Source organism: Eupeodes corollae, chromosome 1 (assembly GCF_945859685.1).
Source record: "Eupeodes corollae chromosome 1, idEupCoro1.1, whole genome shotgun sequence".
Taxonomy (NCBI): domain Eukaryota; kingdom Metazoa; phylum Arthropoda; class Insecta; order Diptera; family Syrphidae; genus Eupeodes; species Eupeodes corollae.
Window position 1 is genome coordinate 117,765,670 of NC_079147.1, and position 21,241 is coordinate 117,786,910.

Genomic DNA, 21,241 nt, shown 5'->3' on the forward strand with positions numbered 1-21,241 from the left:
ACAGTACGACCAAAGTTGGGCTCGAGGGTATATTCATGAGCATTCCTAGAAGCGCGAGTATTACGGTTGAACTATGCATATCATACAGCATATACAAAAATGGTTTGCTTGTGCCAAGTTTGCACAAAATTTTAAACTTTTGAACTAAAAATCAAATTTACCACATCTAAGCTTGAGCTTTGTCATGTGGCAAGCGGAGATATTACGGTTAACTCTTGAAACAATTCTTCTCCATCTAATTCCTTAAAACTACCTAATGTTAAAAAATTCTGCAAATTAAGGCATGAAGCCCGTAAATTTTTATTTTTCAAACAATCGCTTACCTTACTTAAAAATCAATACCAAGCTGTTCAAACCTTTCTGTAATTCATTGAATGGCTTGATCAAGTATTTTGAAAAAAAATCTACTATTAAATCTTTGTTTCGGGTATCGGGTCTAATATAGTTTCAATGAGATCGCAATGATAAAGCTTCAGGAAACATATTTGGCAATATGCTCGGTTAAATTGAACATACCAACTCATTGAATTTTCCATCGGAACGCATTTAAATCAAACTATTTTTTTTGTATTTTCTAAAACTTTTATGCCAATTGATAGATTAACGGACGGACTTTTGCAAATGTTTACTAGTTTAATTTATATTTTCTAAAATATCAAAATAAATTAGTAAATTAGAGTAGAAATGACACTCATACTTAAATCAGTCTATGAATCTGATTTCCGGTTTAGCTTGAAGGCAAACCAAGATGGCTACCGAGAATTTATGTCTTAATTATAGCGTTTTTGGATTCATCCCTCTTTAATGTTTGTCACTCTATGCTCCTTGCCCATTCTATTAAAAATTGTATCTCCTGTAAGCAGGCACTTAATTTTAAAAAGATACAGTGTGCAATAAGAAAACCTGCACGCTCTGACCCATATGATTCCGTATAAATACGTTTTTTTTTAAATATTTTTCCTTGTTCGATACTCGGAGGATTTTTTTTGCAGATGAGAACACCCATACAGAGGTACGATGCATAATACAAAACCTGCACGTTCTAGCACATATGATTCAATATGAATATGTATTTTGCTCTTTAAGTTAATTTGGGGGACTCAGTGTCCATAAAGTAAATTTTGCACATATGAAGTGGCATGGACCTTTTTACGTTGAGATTTGTTCTCTTTTTTTCTTGTGCGAACAGGTAAAATATTTTTTCTATTATGCAATGACTGGACAATTCAGGGTACGTTATTATAATATTCGTGGGCTAAGGGCATATTTTTTGTTGGCTTACCGCCATACTGTTTAATACAGGCCAGCTGTTTTGGCACTAAGTGAAACCCAAGTAGGTGAGGTTTGCGATGCTGCTGAATTTTGTATTCAAGAGTATAGCTTGGTGCCTTCATTCTTTTCCCATACCGTTATACTGTTTCATACAGGCCAGCTGTTTTGGCACTTAGTAAAACCCAAGTAGGTGAGGATTCCGATCTTGCTGATTTTTTTATTCATGGGTATAGCTTGGTGCCTTTATTCTTTTCCCACCATGACCTCGCCATATACATTAGGAATGATGTTGCTTATCAGCTCTTACCACAATATGGTCTTTGCCCCAATACTTTTTAATTACATTTGGTTTAAATTATCCGTAAATAAACAAATCATTCACTACTGCTTCCTTTATCGAAGCACAAATTTAGACAGAGTATCAACTTTTAGTGAATTTGATGCTTTGTCTGATTCCATCCAAAGAATTGTTTCGTCCTATCCTCCCACTGAAATCGTTGTTACGGGTGATTTCAATGTACACAATTCTTCATGGCTTCAACATTTAGGCCAGACAACGCCCGATCAAGTGTGGGGCGTAAATCTTCGCTGAGTTGAACCACCTAACTCAGCTGGTCAACGATCCCACCCGAATATCGGACGTTGAAGGTCGAGCAGAAAACACTCTTGAATTGTTTCTTACCTCTGACCCTGATAAGTACACTGTTAGTGTTCTTTCTATTCTATGCACATCTGATCAGCAAATTTCTCTTGTCAAAACTGTTGTTAAGGAAAGTGCTCCTAAGAGAACCATTTGGCAATACGAGAGAGCCAACTGGGACTGTCTCAATAATTACTTCAGAATCTTTAACTGGTCACTATGCTTCCTCTTTAGTGACGTTGACGCCAGCGCTACTATGATCACAAGTTAAAGGCCTGCAACGCCCGTATTCGACGGACCAAATTTGTGCTTGCGGAATTCTTCCTCTTCATCGGTTATTACGCGCGTTGTCAATGACACTCCTTTTGTTCGCTCTTTAAAGAAAGCTTATCTCTTTTCTAGGCAGTTCGCCGCCAATTTTATGCTGCCAGCGAGTCTTATGACTCCGCCTGTACTTGAGCGAGTTAGTGATTCTATGCGAAATATGTTTTTGTTCGCACTCGTACTGTAGCAAGAGTCCTTAGAGATCTAAACACATGCTGGTCCAGATGATATCCCCGCTATTCTTCTGAAGTAGTTCTAAAACTCTGGCAAAACCACTGCGTAAGCTTTTTCATCTGTCCCACTCCTTAGGTCTCTTTCTGAGCAGATGGAGAACAGCATTTGTCCAGCCTATTCCAGGGCTCTGTTCTATATCTGCAACACCCTTTCTCATTTTTAATAATGATCTCCTCTCTGCAACATCTAATCCAATAAATTTTTTCGCTGACGATAGTACTGTTAGCTTTTTATATTCGTTTTCAGACTTACAACCGTTTCTTCGGATGTTGAACTGCAACGACAAAATATGATAAGCTCATTAAATTCCGACCTAAACAGCATTGTTCAGTGGGGATTAAAAAACCACGTGGAATTTAATGCTTCGAAAACGCAATGCTGTCTTGTATGGTTAAAGCGAGATATACCTCCATTGCCATTATCCATGGATGGCACTTGCATCAATGAGACTGACACCTCGATATTCTTGGTTGGTGTGTCACCAACCAACTCTTGTGCCCCTTCTTTAACCCTTTCTGATCTGACTGTTATCTACAAGTATAAATCCCATCTCTGAGCTGGTGCTCCTGCAACTTACTTAAGCCCCTTGGATAGTATTGAAAGTAAGGCATTCCAATTGATAGATGATAATATCATCTAGTTCCAGTTCATTTACATCGCTTGAACATCGTCGTAAGGTCTCTTGTCTGAGCCTTTTTTACCGTTATTTTAATGGTTTATGTTCTAGTGAAATAGCCAGTTGCATTCCTCCCCTTAAACAGTTCAACCGTAATACTCGTGCTTCTAGGAATGCTCATCAGTATACTCTCGAGCCCAACTTTGGTCGTACTGTCAAATACATAGATTCGTTCTTTAGCCGTACTACCCGAATGTGGAATGCCTTACCACACTCTGTTAAAGTTAGTAATATCCCCTTGAGTGTGTGCTTATTATAAAAAAAATTGCATCTTCAAATGTTTTGAGCTTTCGCAATTTGTTTTCATTTTCATTCGGGCCGGCTTTTTTGGACTTGCATAAGTCAAATTTGTTTGTGGTTTTACTCGGTTTCACTAACCATCAACACATTGGGTTTAAAGTCTTTCAACAACATGAACACGTTTGCTCTTCGTTCAATCCTAAACTAGAGACTAGAAATGAACTACCCTTTTCCCTTGCACCTTTGTTTTCTACAATGTAACGCTGGCCCTCTAGTGTCTTAGGCATAGGGGCCTTTGTGGCAACTATTGGTTGAGCCTGTCCCGAGTTCCCATTCCTTGACACAATTTGGTCGCAGTAAAATTTGAGGTCCAAGAATTTTTGTATCGGAACCTATCTAACTGTTTGACTTACTTCATCTGATTGGTTTTTATTTCTGCAGTTGGACCTGAGGACAGCGCCTATAACTTGGTTTCCAAAAAGTATTTACTTGAGTAGGGTTGGGTCCTAAACCCGCTCATTCCCTAGTTGCATTTCTTATGTGTGTTTCGAAACTGGCATGGTCGAACCTCTGGCACTAAACTTATAGATTGATAGTCCAGTCGTGTAATATATCTCAGACTCTCAATCAAGGCGATAATGTAACGAGAAACATTGGAAACATTTAACCTACTCGCCGGGACTTCACCGCAGTAAAAGGCTCGATCCCATAAATTTCGAGGTCGTCACTGGCTCGTTGCCGGAGCTCAGCTAAGGTCTCAGGTTCTATGCGAGAACGTATGTCCTCTTATTCTGGCAGTGCATTCTTAAATATTTCCTGTTAAATTTATAACGGGAGTGGGCTGTGTTGTTGTTTGTTTTTCTTTTATATATACATATATCAAACCTTAAGATGGATCTCCTGCTGCAGCGCCTATCTTCTTGGTAGCCATGCTGCATTTGCATCGCCTGTCCTAGTCAGTGTCTTGCTGAGCTGGGGTTTGCATGTTGGGGTTGAGATGGCTGTAGAAAAGACATATATTATAAAGCTCAATGGTAAGTTATCCTTGAATTGGCCTACTGTTGTTAGGGTGAATGGAGTGAACATAAGATATTTGACGGAAGTTAGGTATCTTGGACAGCGGTGGCAGAGAGAATGAGCGAGCTGGTGTGACCTTGAGCACCTGGACTCTCACTCTTCTTGGGCTTTCTGCTGACTGGCCATGGCTCCCTAAATGGTTTCTTGCGAAAAAGAACTTTGGCTATCTCTTCACTAACGACACTGTGGACAGTCTAGCCATCTTAGCTAAAGGAACTTTCCGGATACTGCGGCTGTAATGACAGAATGTTAGTGTTTGTTATATACACTTCTGGATGACGTAGAGTAGAGTCTTAGAGTCCATATTCCTTAGGGTTCCATCTTGACCCTGCTGTGTGCAGTGACCTCTCCGTCATAAATCCAAGGCGCAAACTATCCGGTTACAACCAGAAGTATTAGATGTATGTTTCCCCTTTTGTAGTTAGGTCTTGGAGTTTTGTTTTTGGCTTGAACGGCTTGGCCAGTACTTCCCTAGGTGCTTTATTGTTGGATAGGTTGGTAGGTTTTTGGTAGTAGGAGGGGTAGAAGGTTGATAAACCTCGAATCTTTACGGTTGCGCAAGCTGCACCTATGGACTAAGCCATAATAAGCAGGTTTCCACGTTAAGTCAAAATGTATTATGTAGCTATTTTTTTTTGTTGCTGTAGCGGTTGAGCTATCTCCTCATGTCGGTGCGCTTCCTCTTTCAGCTCCTGGCTTCTTGTTTGTCTTGCAGGGTTCTGATTTGGATTGGAAGATTTGGCCAATCTCTAAATCAACGCCTTGTTCTTAGGTAACATAATACATTATAACTATACCAAAAACAAACGTAGAAAAAAAGAACAAATATTACCAAAAATTCAAGCTGAAATCAAATGGGTTGGAGTTCATATTTAAAAGTTTAGACATGTGAGTTAATGGCTTATGCATGCCGTAATCAGTGCGGTGTTGAGAAACATGCATTTATTGAAACTATGGGTATTGTGGTTACCTCCAGCATAAACCTATACCTACAATTTAATAAATGAGTTGCATTAATTACACCAGTTAAAAGTTGACGAACAAGGACAACATCATTATTTACCCTCCTTTTCGTTAGAGGCTGGATTTGAAGAAGCATTATCCGATGTTCATAAAGAAGGATGTTATAACATGGTCTAGCCCTCTTAAGGCGAAAAGTATGAAGTTGTGTTTGACACATTCCATCTACCATAAGAATAGTGTGGATCACGTAAAAAGGAGTCAATACATGGGATGGTTGTTGCAACCTTACAGCAAACTTCCCTCCTACAATATCAAAATTATCAATAAAGTAATGTAAACAAATGGATGGTGGAGTGTGAAACGTATCAATGTATGTATCTGCTTGCATTCACATTTTTCTAAAAGAGTATGCGATAAAATGCCAACCGTACAGAATTTGACACAAAAACACTCTAGTAAAGTTATAAATCCTCGGTAGCCATATTAGTTTGCCTACAAGCTTAACCGGAAATCGGACTCCTACACTTGTTTAAGGATGCGTGAGATTTCTCCTCTAATTTTATTAAATTTCCCCTAAAAACTTAGTAAGTCATTCTATGTATGCGTGAAAACACGTCAATTTTTCTCGTTGAATTCGTCCACATTACAAATACAACAATGTAAACAAATGGGTTTTGGAGGGTGATACGTACGAAGGATTTATATCTTTATAGTGTTTTTGATTTGACAGTTCTTCTGCTCTCTGCTTTTTGCGTTGTCTTTTGCGATTGCGAGTAGTTTTGGCATTGGCATTTGGCATCATCTCTAATTGAATTTCAAAAAATACAACACAAAATAAAAACAATCAACAGACATTCTCAATAAGATGTACAGTTATGCCTGTGTTGCCCTACTATGGCATCAAACAAACATATCGGTTGGCAGTGGCAAGACCACAAGCAGAGAGAAAAAAACTAATCGAGAGGGTTAAATTCGACGGTTGCTCTCTTTCTGCCTAAAAATTGTTATTTTTGCATATCAACTTGTATATGAACTAACTCCATATATAAAAAAAATATAGTGACAAATGCTTATGCAAAAAGGTGTGTAACGTATCACCTTTCAAAAATGGTGGATGGTATCAGCTGTTCAGAGGTGTTCAAAGAAAATAGATTGTAGATGATCAACTTTTTGGTACTCAAATTGTGTTCGATTGAGAGTAATATCATTCGAATGTTAAGTGAAATTAATTACTTTTTGCAAGAACAAACAATCGTGCAAGAACAATGAAGATTTGTTTCTAGCAAAAGATTGAAAGAATAAGAATCCTATATTCAAGTATTTTTTTCAAAAAGAAAAACTGCATCTAAAGTTTTATTTAATTTATAAATCCATTTTAATTTTTTAAATGATGAAATTTCATTTTACTGAACAGCTGACTGTCTAAAGCCAAAACCTTTGTATATATATTTGAATAGTACTATCATGAAACACAACATTTTGTTACGAAAGGCGGATCATAGGGGCGCTGCCTGTATGAAAATTAAGTGTGGAATCAAAGAGCGACTGGAAGTGTACAAATATTGAAATAAAAAAATAAAATAAATTACTCAAATGTAAGCAAAAATCAGTCGTTGCCAACGTTACCTGTGATTAGTTTTATTCATACCTATCAATGTATAGAAGGTATGCATATAAAATGCATTTATTTGTATGTGTTTTAGATTTGTTAGCAAAAAATTATACTCTTTTGATTTTAGATTTTCTATTTTTGTGAAATCTGTTGCCATATTTTTAATTTTTCCATAGCAAATACATTCGATGTACACAGGTATTTTTTAATTTTGTATTGTAATGTGGGTAGTGGGTATGTAGAAAAGCAAGTATTAAGGAGCGTGGTGTGTATTAACAAAATTGTAAGGACTTAAGTCGTTTCGTGATTGCTGTTAAGCCATGACTCAAGCTAGAACTTAACAGTCAACTTAAAGGGCCAACGCGTTGACTTTCTGAAGTCATAAGAAAAATAAAAAATAAATTGGGTGGCGCGACAGTCCCTTGAGAACCAAGGCCTAGTGACTTACAACTCTCAACCATTCCTGTGTGCGAGTACTGTTGTCAGGAATGGAGGGGACCTACAGTTTATATGCCGACTCCGAACGGCTAATTTTGAGAAAGCACTTTTTCATGACAAGAATTACTCTTGAAGGATTTGTCAATTCCTCGCAAGAGGCAGTACCCGCGAAAATTATTTTTTTTTTTTTTAAATTAAGGTGGCACAGGCAGGGATTGAACCCAAGACCCCTTGCATGACAGTCCAACGCACTAACCATCATGCCACGGGTAAAACTAATGTATTAAACCAAAAAAGTAACAAAATTTATTTAAGAACCTACAGTCCTACTCACCCTTATTTTGGTTTTTTTTAAAAAACGGAAAATAGCTAAAGATAGTGTAATAGCTTTTTGCATTCTTGGTAAAAAGGGCATTATACAAAAAATTCTTTTGAAGTAAAATTTTTTTAAATTATTGTCTTCTTCTAGACTTAACTTGATTTAATAAAAAAAAATGGGAGTTATATTGACAATTAAGATTTTCTCTAAAATTGAAATAAAAATTTCATTTATTTAAATTTTTTTAATATTTTAAACTATTGATTTTCACAAGCATTTCAATGTTCGCTTCAACTAAAATGACACTTTTATGTATAAATATGTAAATTGAAATGAAATATTATCGTTTACACGGCTTTTTTGAAATGGGTTTTATATCCGTCAGGATTGATTATTTAACTAACACGTTACAAAAAATTAAATTCTAATTTTAGGGAATTTAATTTAAACATTGAAGAAATGCACTTCAAATTTCAAATTCAAATTAACTTAATGTTTTTATACATATCTATGTAAATCTTTGTCAATTTTAATTTTCACCTCAATTATTATTGATTTGTTAGTATGGTGCAAACATCCCATCAATTAAATAGAGTTTTTAAATAAGTGACCATAAAAGCTGTTATTTGAACATGAATATATTGTCAATAACTTCCCATTCCGATTAATTATTCTAAAAAATTTTAGTCAAACAACAATTTTTACCAATTTTAGTACTTTTTGCGTATCTACTATTTTTTATAGATTTTATTTTTTTATAAAATCAACTGTTGGATTTTTATAAAAATTAGCTAAATGTCGAAAACAATATTTTTTGTGGCATAAAATTATTTTGAAGCCAATGTTTCTAATTTTTCCAAGTTATAGTATTGTTTTTTAAGGTTTTATATTTTTTGTACAAAAACTGTCAATTTTGTTTGATTAATAAAGTTCGATTAAAATAAGATTTCAATTATTAATTTTTTAAATACAGAAAAGATTTTTTTTATTCAAGATTTGGGCAGGGTTAGTAAAAACCATTTAAACAGCCTTTACTCGAAAACTGAAAGGATGCGTTGCTGACATGCTGTAAATTTTGATAGAGCATTACTTGATCTTTCACCATATACAGTCCGGACCATTACTTATGGGACACTCTGTAGATATAAACAACGGAATTTGTATGATGTTTAAAATTTTTTGCTTACAAATATTTGAATTCTGTTGTGACCTTTCATAATATTTAGTTTGAATCATTACTTTTGGGACACTGGTATGTTTTGATACTTGTAAATATGTTTGGACTGAAGATTGGTAACATTATTGCCAAACATAGATTAATGTAGATCCATGGTGATATCCCGAAGTATTGAACTTCTCTAAAACAAAAAGAAATAATTAAAACTAATGCTTTGTGTGGGCTGTCTTGTTCTAGAGGTTTTTGATAAGACCTAATAAGCAGTTTCCTGGAATGTCTTCAAGTTCTTCAAGGTTATCGAAAAAGTGTCTGCCTAAGAGTTTAGCTCTAGTGTGGAATAATGCAAGAATATAAAGTGGGCAGTGTCGTCTTAGAGCAAGAATCATCACTACAGCCCTTATACATATCTTTGGCAGCAAGCTGCAGTTTTTGTATGGTTACCCAACAGGTTTGTGTCTAGATGCATAAATCAAACGAAATCTAGTCTTGTCTAATTTGGTCCATTATTTCCTGGAGGTGACACAGGTTTCGAAGCTTTTCGATCTTTTATTGGTTTCTTGTAAAATATGTTACCAATGAACTGTTTTAGTTCACTATATGGGATTTGTCTATTATTTTACCTATCCTCGGCAGCTCATCAGCTCTCTGTTACCAGGCAGATCACTGTGACCTGGTACTCAGCAATGTCTAATGATATGACGTGATCCAAGAACCGGTTATCCTTGGCGACGGTAAATTGCAAGCATCATCGATTTGATTACTGTCGCAGAAATCGGTGGTCGTGATAGCGCTATTATTGAGACCTGTTTCCTTCAAAGACACTGTTTTGGGCTTGAAAGACACTGCTTTGATCAAAAAGTGTAATGGCATAAAGCAGGATTGAGAGCTTCAAAAAAGAAACCCGCACCTACTCCAACATGTGTTTTCTAGAAATCATTTAATGTATATGGATATAGTCGACGCACTCATGCCTGGAACATTATTCACACAGTCGTTCCTATGTTAAAAGATAGTACTAAAAGGTTCATTGAAGTTCAGAGTGTCATGTAGTCTGTGAGTATAAACTAATCACTTTCTACTTACCCAAAGATTTCGTCACGACTTTCATTAAAGATTCTACAATGAATTGTACAACAGGGGGGGTTCGTCAAAGTATTTAGGTCTCCTTACGGAAATTCAAAAATTAGATACAATTTGTATGCAAAAGAACGATAAGACGTAGATGCCAGATTTTCAGTATAAAAAAGTAATTCGTGCGCATGCTATTTAGTGACTTACGAATTTAAAAAATTGTAAAATGTAATTCCTAAGTAAATTTCTGGTGACTTATGACCTAAAAATACTAAGTACTATGTAAATTAGTACCCTTTTAAATACAAATGTTGGAAAAACACACATAGAAGATCAGTCTTCTAGCATTATGATAAAATTTTGAATTAATAATATTATTAAATTTAATAGTAATTGTTAAGTTGTCAGTTTACGCCTTTTTTTAATAAATGTTCTTTTTTTAACAGGTTTGGTTCAAAAACCGACGAGCTAAATGGCGCAAACGTGAACGCAATGCAATGAACGCTGCTGTAGCCGCAGCTGATTTCAAAAGTGGATTCGGAACGCAGTTTATACAGCCTTTTTCAGATGACTCATTATATTCTTCATATTCTCCATACAATAACTGGACAAAAGTTCCCTCACCTCTTGGAACGAAACCATTCCCGTGGCCAGTTAATCCATTGGGTTCAGTTGTTTCAACGAGTCACCATCAAAATTCAATAAATTGTTTTAATGCATCTGCTTCGAGTGTGGCTGCTAGTATGAATACTAGTTCTATGATTCAGAATGGAATGGGGTCTTCATTAACTTCAAACTCAGCGTCGGCTGTCGTAGGTCCTGCATGTCACTACACGGCGCCTAGTAATCCTTATATGTATCACCCTAGGGCAACAACAGAGCCGTGCGCAGCTATGAGCTCCAGCATTGCAACACTACGGTTAAAAGCCAAACAGCATGCGTCTGGCTTTTCAAGTCCGTACTCTGTTTCTTCCGCAGTTCCAAGATCTAACTCTGCTGGTTTATCAGCCTGCCAATATACGGGTATTACAGATGTAGTCTGAGAAAACGCCCTCGGAGTATTTTTAAATCAACATCATTTACATCACCACTACCACACAAACGTCAACAGCAATAATTTAAATATTTCACTGTCACAGATGTCACCGCAAGATGATCACAGTGTCAATAACATAAACAAAAGTCTCGATACTGTACCAGATTAATATGTTTTGTTTCAAAAAACAAATTCCATGTAAAGTATAAAAAAAAAAAAACAAAGGAGAATGGACAAATATGAATGAGGTTTAGAACTCATTCCGACTATGAACGAAACCTGTGCACAGTGCACTAAATATGGATTTTGTTTAATGGGGCACCACCAAAACTAGAAATAATCACAGTTTAAAAGGAAGCAGATAAACAATTTGGAAAAGAATGCACTTATGTAATCGTTCACACGATGCATTTATTTCGAAACTATGGGTTTCTTTGCAATTGTACAGATTGTCCTCCATAAAATTTCTATTAGACAAAAATTATGAATCAATACTTCAAAAAGTAAAATTAATGCAATTTAAACAAGCACAAATTTAAAAACCATTTCCATTACTTAATTTGACTTAATCTTGTATGTAGTATCATATAATTTTATATCTGCATAAAGTAAATGTGATTTATGACTCTGAATTCTTAAAATTAAATAAAAATAGAAAATGCCATTCAGTTTGAATGCAACTTGAGAGACAATAATATGTCATTCAATTAAGGTTAAACAAAGCCTGTATTGCTGGATAATGACGATAGTCTTTAATCAATTGTAACATTAATATGTAATCTATGTAGTCAAAAAAAATTTAATTTTTAATAAACACGGTAATGTTTTTCTTAGAGTAAGTTCTTGATTGATTTTGTTTTTAATTATAAACATTGAATAAATTCTGATTTTTAACATTGTATTCTGTGCGTAACTTCTTGCCAAAAAATAAGCAACAGGTTATCATTTAGGTTATATAATTTACTAGCTATTACCAGCAACGGAGTAAATCAATATACAATCATTTTGAGAAATAAGAACAACTGGGCTTTTGTTGTATAACCAAAGGAAGTGTATCCAGATATAAAAAGATACAAATCCTATACACACACATTCTTGTGACCAACAAAGTTTGCGATATTTGAAAAAAAAGAAAAGTAAGAATGTTATTCAAACACAGCCAATTTGATACTTTTATTTAAACATTTTGTAGGAATCAATTTGAATTTTCACCATGACAACAATGAATTTTGACAATTCTTATCTAAAATTGTTCAATTAAATTGAATTGATTTAAATTTGTGTAAGCGTCTGGTGGCTCTATTTAGAATTAACATATTTGTTGGAAAATGACTATCATATTTTTGTTGTGACACTTTTTAGGTATCAATTTGACTATCACCTTACAAAGATCAAATTCGTTCATTTTGATCTACTTCTGATTTGTTTCGATTTGACGTTTAATAAATTTTTCATAAGGTTGTTACTTATTTATTCATCTACCGATACACAGGATGTTCTATAAGTAATGGTCCAAACAGTTTATTGTGAAAGGTCAGACCGTGACCTATCAGAATTTGGTAACTTGTCTGTACCTTCTGTCTGTATCCAAACGGTTGTCTTAATGAATATTCACCTATTTTTTCTGTTTTTTTTCTTTTTTTATTTTGTGTTAATATTTTAAAGTCTACAACTTTTTCAAAACAAAAAATTTCAATTTTTTGTAAAAAAAAACTAATAGTTAAAATCATATTCTATTCAAACTTAATTTTTTACATCAAACTTTAAAATAGTTTCATTAAGAAATATTAAGTTACATTAGACTGTTTCCGTTTTTAAAACATTGCTTGATTTTTAATTTTTTTCAAAAAAAAAATATAATACGTTAAAAAGCTAGCTTTGGTTTAATAGTGTGTTTGTTTTAAAAATCTTGTTTTAATTTCATTGATAAGGCCCCAAACTTTATATGTTTAATTTTATTTAGTTCTTTCCAAAAACTTGGATTTATTTTGGGTATTTTTCAAACCACAATTGAAGAAAGCTTTTGTTTTATTTTTATCAGTTTTGCAATTAAAACTATTGTATAAAGTGCTCGTGGGTTAATGGTTGGTGTGTAAGAAAGTCGGTCAAATCCTACTTGTGCCACATACATATGTAAATATTTTTTCACGGGTACTACCTCTTGCTTGGTATTGACAAATAATGCAAGAGTAATTCTAGTCATGAAAAATGCTTTCCCAAAATAAAAGAAACTTTAAGTACTTTATTTTTCGCACAGAGGAATGGTTGAAAGATGTACAAAAACTAAGTTTCATTTTAAAAAGAGGGATTTGAATATTGTATAATGTCCTCATGTCTGGCATGTCCTCATTCGCAGTTTCGAACTGAGATCAGTAAAACTGCACTTGACATACATTTTCTTTTTAAAACATACAAAATATCCAATGAATTCAAGTCCGCTGACCTAGGGGTTCATGTTATTGTTCCACCACGACCCATTTATTCCTCGGAGAAAGTTCTGTCCAAAAACCTCCTGACATTCCTTCCATGATGGAACCACAAGGTCTGGAGCAGGGCAAAAGCAATATCATATTTTTGAAAAGTCTCTCTTCCAAAGAGTCTTAACAATTTTCACGATGTTATGTGTCTTGTAATTCAAATAGTTCTATTATTTGCTTATTTAAAATTAGACGCCACAAATTTATTTTGACATTAGGAAAATGATCCAATTTTTTTTTTTTTTTCAAAAACATTTAATTTTTGATTTTTTTTTTGAAAATAGTTATGAGATTTTTTTCCAAATAAATATTAATAAACATTTGAATAGAGACAACTGTTACTTTGTACCTTTAAAAAAATTAAATAAACACCAAACGGAAATATGCTTCTACCTTAACTTCCAAGTGAAGTTGCTGTAGGGGAGGGGACATGGTGACAGACAGAGGGACGAAATCGCGGGACTCAACAGTTCTACCATCTGTTTAATCAAACTCTCCAAAACTTTCCTTATAGCTCCTATATTTCGCAAAGTAAATTATATTATGATGAGCAAAGGCAATGAAATGAAAACAAGATGTGATGTAGTGATGTAACGAAAAACAGAAACACATTTTTTTCTCATCAAATTTGTTTAAGACATCGTGACTTTTTAAATCCTTAATCCTTTAAAACCTTAGAACCTATGTTAATGTTTTATACATTTTTTTTAAAATGCTTATGTATTATTTGACTTGATTTTTTTCAATAAAGCTATTTTGAAGTTCGACTAAAATTAAGGGTTTTTGAAATCTATACATAACCTGTTAAGAAACATTGCTTTAAATTTGTATATAGGACCACACAAGACCACGTAAGGTTCGCCAGGTGATAAAGTATACTCAAAAAGATACCGTTTGGTGTGGATTTTTTAAAACGACGTTAGTAAGGGCGGTCTCCGTCAACAGCGAGCGCCACGATGATAAGTAATTTTTAATCAGCCAAATTGAACCATATGGACCTAGACGACATGCGGTTCCTGCAGTACAGTGGCACTACGTGCCACGACATCTACCCGCCCATATTAAAATAACCCATTAAATACGTACAACAAATATTTTTAGATTTTTATTTGTTATCAGAGTGGCTCAAGCAATCACCAAAGTTTGCAGATGCAAATGTGTATTAAGTAAGTAATTCATTTAATAACAATTTTTAAAATAAATACACTATACATTTGTTTTTGAATTTCTTTACCAGCGTACAAATTAAACTATTATTATAAGAAGTGGAATTTATAGCCGGCAGAAAATCCAAGTCCGTATTGTGGAGAAAAGTTTTAGAGGAGATAAAATGTGTGGCTCCAGATTTTAATTATTACAATGAGAGTTTTTATTAGTATCACATCCATCATAAAGTAAACGTTGTTTTTAAACGTACAAATTTTTGTGAATCAGCATCGCATCGTAATCAGCTGAGCAACGATCAGCATAGCAAAATAGCAATGAGCCTAATCACTACCACCAAATTTTACGTTTGTGAAATTACCCATAGATTTTCGTTTATAAACGAATTTGTAGTGTGTACAAATATTGTCTTAATAATTAAGTATAGCGTTGAAATTTCGAAACAGGTCTTTACCTAAAATTTCATTTTGGGTTATGGCAAAATTTTCGGGCACAGCGTGAAATAAATATCTAAGTTTCGAAGTAGGAGTACTACCTATGCCTTTTAATTCAGTTATATTATTGGTATTGGTATCATTAAACTCAGGCTTGCACCCGTGTCTAAAAGCATAATGTTTTTGTTGGAGATAGTATCTTTTGAATTTATAATAATTTCACTCCTGAAATTAGAAGCATTAACAGCCTATATGAGCAACGTATTTCGATTTTTCGATTTGGTTTAGTATAATTTTAGGGTTTTGAGAAGTAGTGGAATTTATATCATAATTAAAGGTTCAGAACATCTTTCAGATTATTTACTTGTGTGGCACTCCTATTTTGCGTTGCCGATGTGGCACGAGTGTCATTTCCACACGGAAATTATCCCGTAGCACGAAAAGTTTAAATATGGCACGTTTTTTTTTATTTTAATTTTTTAATATAAATTTAAACTTATAATGTAAACGCAGTGTCAATATTCATTAAAAGAACTGGACGTGTCTACTTTATCACCTCAACAGAACTGGATGCATCCATTCTAAATCATAGTTTGAACCAAAAATACTCCATTTACCAAGAACGGAATCATTCGTACCTTTCACTCTCCAAAACCCGTTTGTTTACATTGTTGTATTTGTGATTTTGACAATTAGTCCATGAATAGATGTGAAAACCAAAAAAAACGATGCGGTGGGATAGCAGCATTCTGCAAACCAAAAACAAAATGGGGAGGTAATTACGTTTTTTTCAGGTTTTACTTTTTTCGATGAAAAGTCAGTTTTATGCTTTGATCATTGTATATATATTTACTTATAATAAATATATATCCAAAGCTTTAATTTTGCAGTCATTGATAACGAACCAATGTAAATTTTTGTCTTGAAAAAAGCATGTTCAACATCAGTTTATTATAATTAATTCACTTATTTAAAAAAATCACTACGAATTCTTCATAATTAACCTCCGATTTTTGTATCAAAAATGCGTTCGAAGAAACATCAAGTTAAGGGTGCGAGCGCAATTTATTAAATTCTAATACATTTTCGTTAATGAACAACCCAAATATTTTGTTTGTAAGTAATTACAATCTGTATCAATTTCAGTAATACATGTATATTTTTAGTTTGTTTTTAATGATTTAAGCTTGCAAATTTTTTAAATTCCATTTTTAATAATAAATATTAAGTTTTAAAAAAGAGTTATAATCGAGGAATACCTGTTTCATAACATTCTTGATTGATGGAAACATACATATATTTGCTATAAAAAAAAAACTATGCATCAAAGGAAAACCACTGTTTTAAAAAAAACTATCAGAACGATTATAGCGAACCTGTTGAATAAATGCAGAGCATATAAAATGAAAATTTTGACATATATCACAAAATAAAAACCGCTTAAAAGCGTTCTGAATTCATGAACAACTCATTCAATATATCATGTAATCGACATTAATGGTTATTGTTCTAGGGAATTCCCACAGTTTAACGCAAAATATATTTTTCATTCATTCTTAAAAATGGTTAGTTACTAAAGTTCAAGTTTACTTCTTATTGTTTGATGGTTATGTTTAATGAAAAGCAGAGGTTAGTGTAGAAAAATATTTTTGAGAGAGCCAATAATATTTTATGTATGTTCATTAGAGAAATTTTCGCTTTAGCTAACCTTCATTAACTTAAAAAAAAATTTGAATTAATAGAAGCCAATTATTTCATAGCATATTTAATTGTTCACATTGTAAAATGTCTAGAAATTTTCATATGCTTCAAAATTCGTAATTTTATCCGTAAGCATAGAAGATAACATTATTTAGTCAAGAAATATGCATTTTGGCGCGATCACAGATTTTTTGCTAGTGGGTGTTCGGTTTCCCCACAATGGAATAAAAAAAGTTGCACTCATTAAGTTGGTATTGTGTGTAACTTATTGGTATTGTGTGTAACCTATTACCTATTTCTATTCCCTAAAGCAACTTATTTTTAAAACATGGTTCCCTCAAATTTGTGTTCCAAAATCTAACTATAAACAAAATTCTAACTCTTACGTTGTCTCTCAAAAAGAAATGTTCAGGAATATTTCTGCAACAAACAAAACAAAAATTTGGTCTTGCAATTATCGAACTGCTTAAATGGTGAAAATACTAATCTAATTGATTAATCTGAACTAGCTAAAGTTGGCAATGGAACTTCACAAGTATGTCTCTCGTAGCATTTTTTGTAAAAAAAAAATACGGAGGCACTCACCTATTGTTTCCACCTGAACTTCTAACGTCACTTAAAAATGCTCTAAGCAAACTACACCTGAACAAATTGTCTGTTTTGTTGTTTTACAAAGTATTGAGTTAAACTTTTGTCCATTTCCAATTATACTTAACCAGTTGCAGCGCATGTTGCGTTCGCAAATAATTAAAGTAAACAAAATACAACACTAAGAAATCATTAAATATGTATTTGGTCAATTTCATTTTATTAAATATACATTTACAACATTTATTTGGAATATAATTAAAAAGCTATACAAATCTTCCAATTTAAGACCATGTCAGCACATCAGATTCTGTTGGTTCGGATTGTTTCGTTTTTGAACGAAGGCAAAAATGATGGGCCGGAACACTGAATGTGAGAATGGGTTTGGTTTTTGCATCATTTCACGCACACTTCCTCACATTTAATATGCAGTGAGCTTGTTGGCAAACCGAAATGTCAGTCCAAGATTACCATCTTGTTAAATAGAGTATTTTTGGTTTGAACCAATATACCGCGTTTACAAGGAGAATTGAATCCGAATTGAATCAGGATTGAGCGCCGTATAGACCTGGATCGGATCGAAATAGGATTACTCGATCCAATCCCACTGAAAGAGGTGAATCGAATCGAAAATTTGTTTGTAAACCCGAATCGGGGAATCGATTTATTGGTGTGTGAGGTTTTGCTTGTGTGCGTGCGATAAGTTTATTCCCTCTTGTTTGTTCTAAGCAAAATTACTTCATTTAAATGGAGTATTTTAGGTTCTAAGCTGTATTTAATTTGGCGCTCGTCTTTATGTTGAGAACATTGTTATAAAATTTGATATTTATTTGAAATTTATTCACGTAGCAGTACGCACACAAATAAAACCCAAATGCCATTTCGATTCCATTTGAATTCGATTCCTCGATTCAGTGCCACCATATACCTGGATCGAAATCTCAATTCGATTCGATTCGATTCCTCGATCTCATCTCGTAACCAGGGTAATAAAGAAATATATCTACCAAGAGAAAGGACCGGTACCCCTCTTGCTTGAAACACCATCAAATTTTATTTGAGGTGAACTCTCTCAAATGTGCGTGGTTAAAAAAAAGGCAAAATGTCATATTGAGTTCTTGTCAAAAAATACAGTTGCACAATTTCGAATTCAAAAACATTCAATTTGAGAATCTACAAGTAAGTTTTTGTAAATTATTTTGTTTTGTCTAAACATGTAACGGACTTTATTTTTTTTTTCAGATCAAAAACCTTAACGATCAAGAGCTACAAAAGCATTTAATTGAAAAAACGACAGACCAGGAACCAGAAGAAAACAATGAGACGTATTCTACTCGGATCCCAAGTAGGTACGTTAAAAAAGATTTATGTTGCTTTGTTTCAGCTATGGATTGCTCCAATAATATAATTTACTACCAACTCAAGAAGATATTCATAAGAATAAAAATCGACTTTATTAGCATCTCCCTAGTGTTTTCATTTCGTTTGCTGCCGTTTACAAACCATTATACAGAAAGAAATTTCTCTCAAGAAATTTGGATCGTTTGCTGAAAACAAGGGTATTAGGCCCCAGGTGAATTTATTTTATATTATTATTCTCTTAATAAATCTTAATAAATCAATGTTTTTAACCAAAGACTTTCGCCTTTATTTGTAAAAAGTTATTCAAAGCCTGTTGAAGTAAAGTATACATATATTTCTACACTCAACTGCTGCTGTATCATGATCGTTGAGATCTGCCTTAACAACTATGGTAAGCGCAGGCATTGACGATAGAGGTGTCAACGTCTCTGCTAATAGTAAGGCTGTGTGTGAATTGCGTTAAAATTTTCGTTAAAACTTCTACCACGATTAAAATTTGACGTCTTCTTTGAGGTGGGATCAAATTTAGCCATTTGCTGTGTGAATTACGTTAAAACAATTATTTTAACCAAGATTTCTGCGCAGGTTAAAATAATTTCCCTCGATAATTTAAGAAATTTTCCTATTTTTCCTTTTCGCGGAAAAATAATTTCGCTTAAAGTGGCCACAGACGACGAACTTGCTTGCGCAACACGTTCGTGCTCGCGAAATTCGTCGTCTGTGGGGTTGTTCGCGAGCGGCACGCTGTTGCCGAAAAATTTCGATTTCATCGTGTTCGCCGGTTTCAATGTTCGTCGTCTGTGGCGATGTTCGCGAGCAAAACTTCATTTTAATTCAGATTTTCGTGGAGTGCACATCGCGGAAAAAAACAATGGCGACAGTAAGCCGTGATTTCATTGATGAATTCATTCAAATTTTGCGCGGTGAAGATGCGATTTGGAATTGTGTGTGTAAGAATTATAAAAATAAAATTGAAAAAAATAAATCTTGGAACAATTTACTAAAAAAATATAAAGAAATAGACCAAAGTGCGACAATTGACAGTGTGAAAAAAAAATATAAATCTTTGCGTGCATCATATAGGCGAGAACTTGCCAAAGCCAAGAAATTTGAAAAATCTGGTGCAGGTGCTGATGACCTGTATGTGCCAACCCTTTGGTATTTCAACCAAATGGATTTTCTGCGAGACCAGGAAATCCAACTGGAAGGAATTAATACGTTCGACATGGAAAATGACACAGAAACGGTAAAGTATATTTTGTTTATATTTTCTTTATTTTATTTCAACATATTTAAACACATGTGTTAAATTTGACTATTTTGCCAAGATACACTGCCGGTAGTGTTAAAATAAGTACAGAATTTATTACGTATTGTAGCTGCATTTACTGATGTATTGCCACTATTTATGGGCTGTAAACCAGTTAAATTTGCTTGTTGTGCATCTTTCGAGAAATTAGTTTCATCATTTTCAATATTTCTCAAGTATGATGCCCTATTTCTTTTCATTAAATAATTATGCAAATAACAGCATGTAAGTGTAATTATAGTTGCCTTATGAGGAGCTAAGTTTATAGTTGTATGTAATGCATCCCAGCATCCATTATAGCCATTCCAACTCCCATTCCCCAATAACAACAAGTACTCAGTACTCAGGACCACGTTCTCCATTATCCCCAGCACCGTTTCATTATCCCCAGCCCGGAGACTCAAATATTCAATTAATTTCAAACGAAATAATTCAGTCGCCAATACAAAAACTATTGAACGATCCAGAATATCAGGATTATGATTAAAACATATGTATGTATGTACATATGTATATGTTTCAATTATAATTCTGATATTCTTGATCGTTCAACAATTAGATATATATATAGATGTAAAACAAATATATGTATGAAATAATATTTTGTAATACTCAATAAGTAATTAATAAGTAAGAAACTCATATGTAATACTTACCTTAATAAATGGTTTAAATGCTGAAATAATTGCTTCACACGTCTCTATTATTATAACTCCCAGGCTTTGCTGAGAAATATTTGTTAAAAATGCGAGCGTGTTCGTCGTCTGTGGCCACTTTTAGAAAACATATTTTTAAGAAAACAGGGTTAATAAAAAGTCTCTGAAACTAAAAAAGGTCTTTTTATTTATTGTTCTCGATTCTAATGTCATATTTTAAAACAACAGTCAAAAATATTCAAACAAAATTCCAATTTTGATTAATTGATTTATTCGGTGTGGTAACACTGAAAAATTGTCGATATCTGTCATACATTTCAAAAGAAACCAAACAATTAATTCGTATATGGTTCAGAAAAATGACAAAATTAAAGTTTTTTGCTGCGATTCTTTTACATCTTTTAAAATATCAAAGCATTATAACAAGAAATTCAATTAGACAGAGAAGAGAGCGTGGGGTTAGTTATTAGT

General features: G+C 33.6%; 1 protein-coding gene and 1 long non-coding RNA gene across 3 annotated transcripts in view; both read left to right on the forward strand.

Moving 5' to 3' along the window:
* The window catches only part of LOC129940554 (pituitary homeobox homolog Ptx1), a 115,735-nt gene extending 103,755 nt beyond the window's left edge, over positions 1–11,980 (forward strand). For both annotated transcript variants that reach the window (XM_056048931.1, XM_056048932.1), the window contains one exon: positions 10,490–11,980. In XM_056048931.1, coding sequence (XP_055904906.1) covers positions 10,490–11,086 — 597 coding nt within the window. In that variant the 3' untranslated portion in view covers positions 11,087–11,980. The remainder of the gene's footprint in view (positions 1–10,489) is intronic.
* A 5,829-nt stretch (positions 11,981–17,809) lies between these two features.
* Positions 17,810–19,019, forward strand: LOC129942069 (uncharacterized). Its single transcript, XR_008780968.1, has 3 exons — positions 17,810–18,622; positions 18,686–18,792; positions 18,828–19,019. It is a non-coding gene; the product is annotated as an uncharacterized LOC129942069 (long non-coding RNA).
* Positions 19,020–21,241: the final 2,222 nt, after the last annotated feature.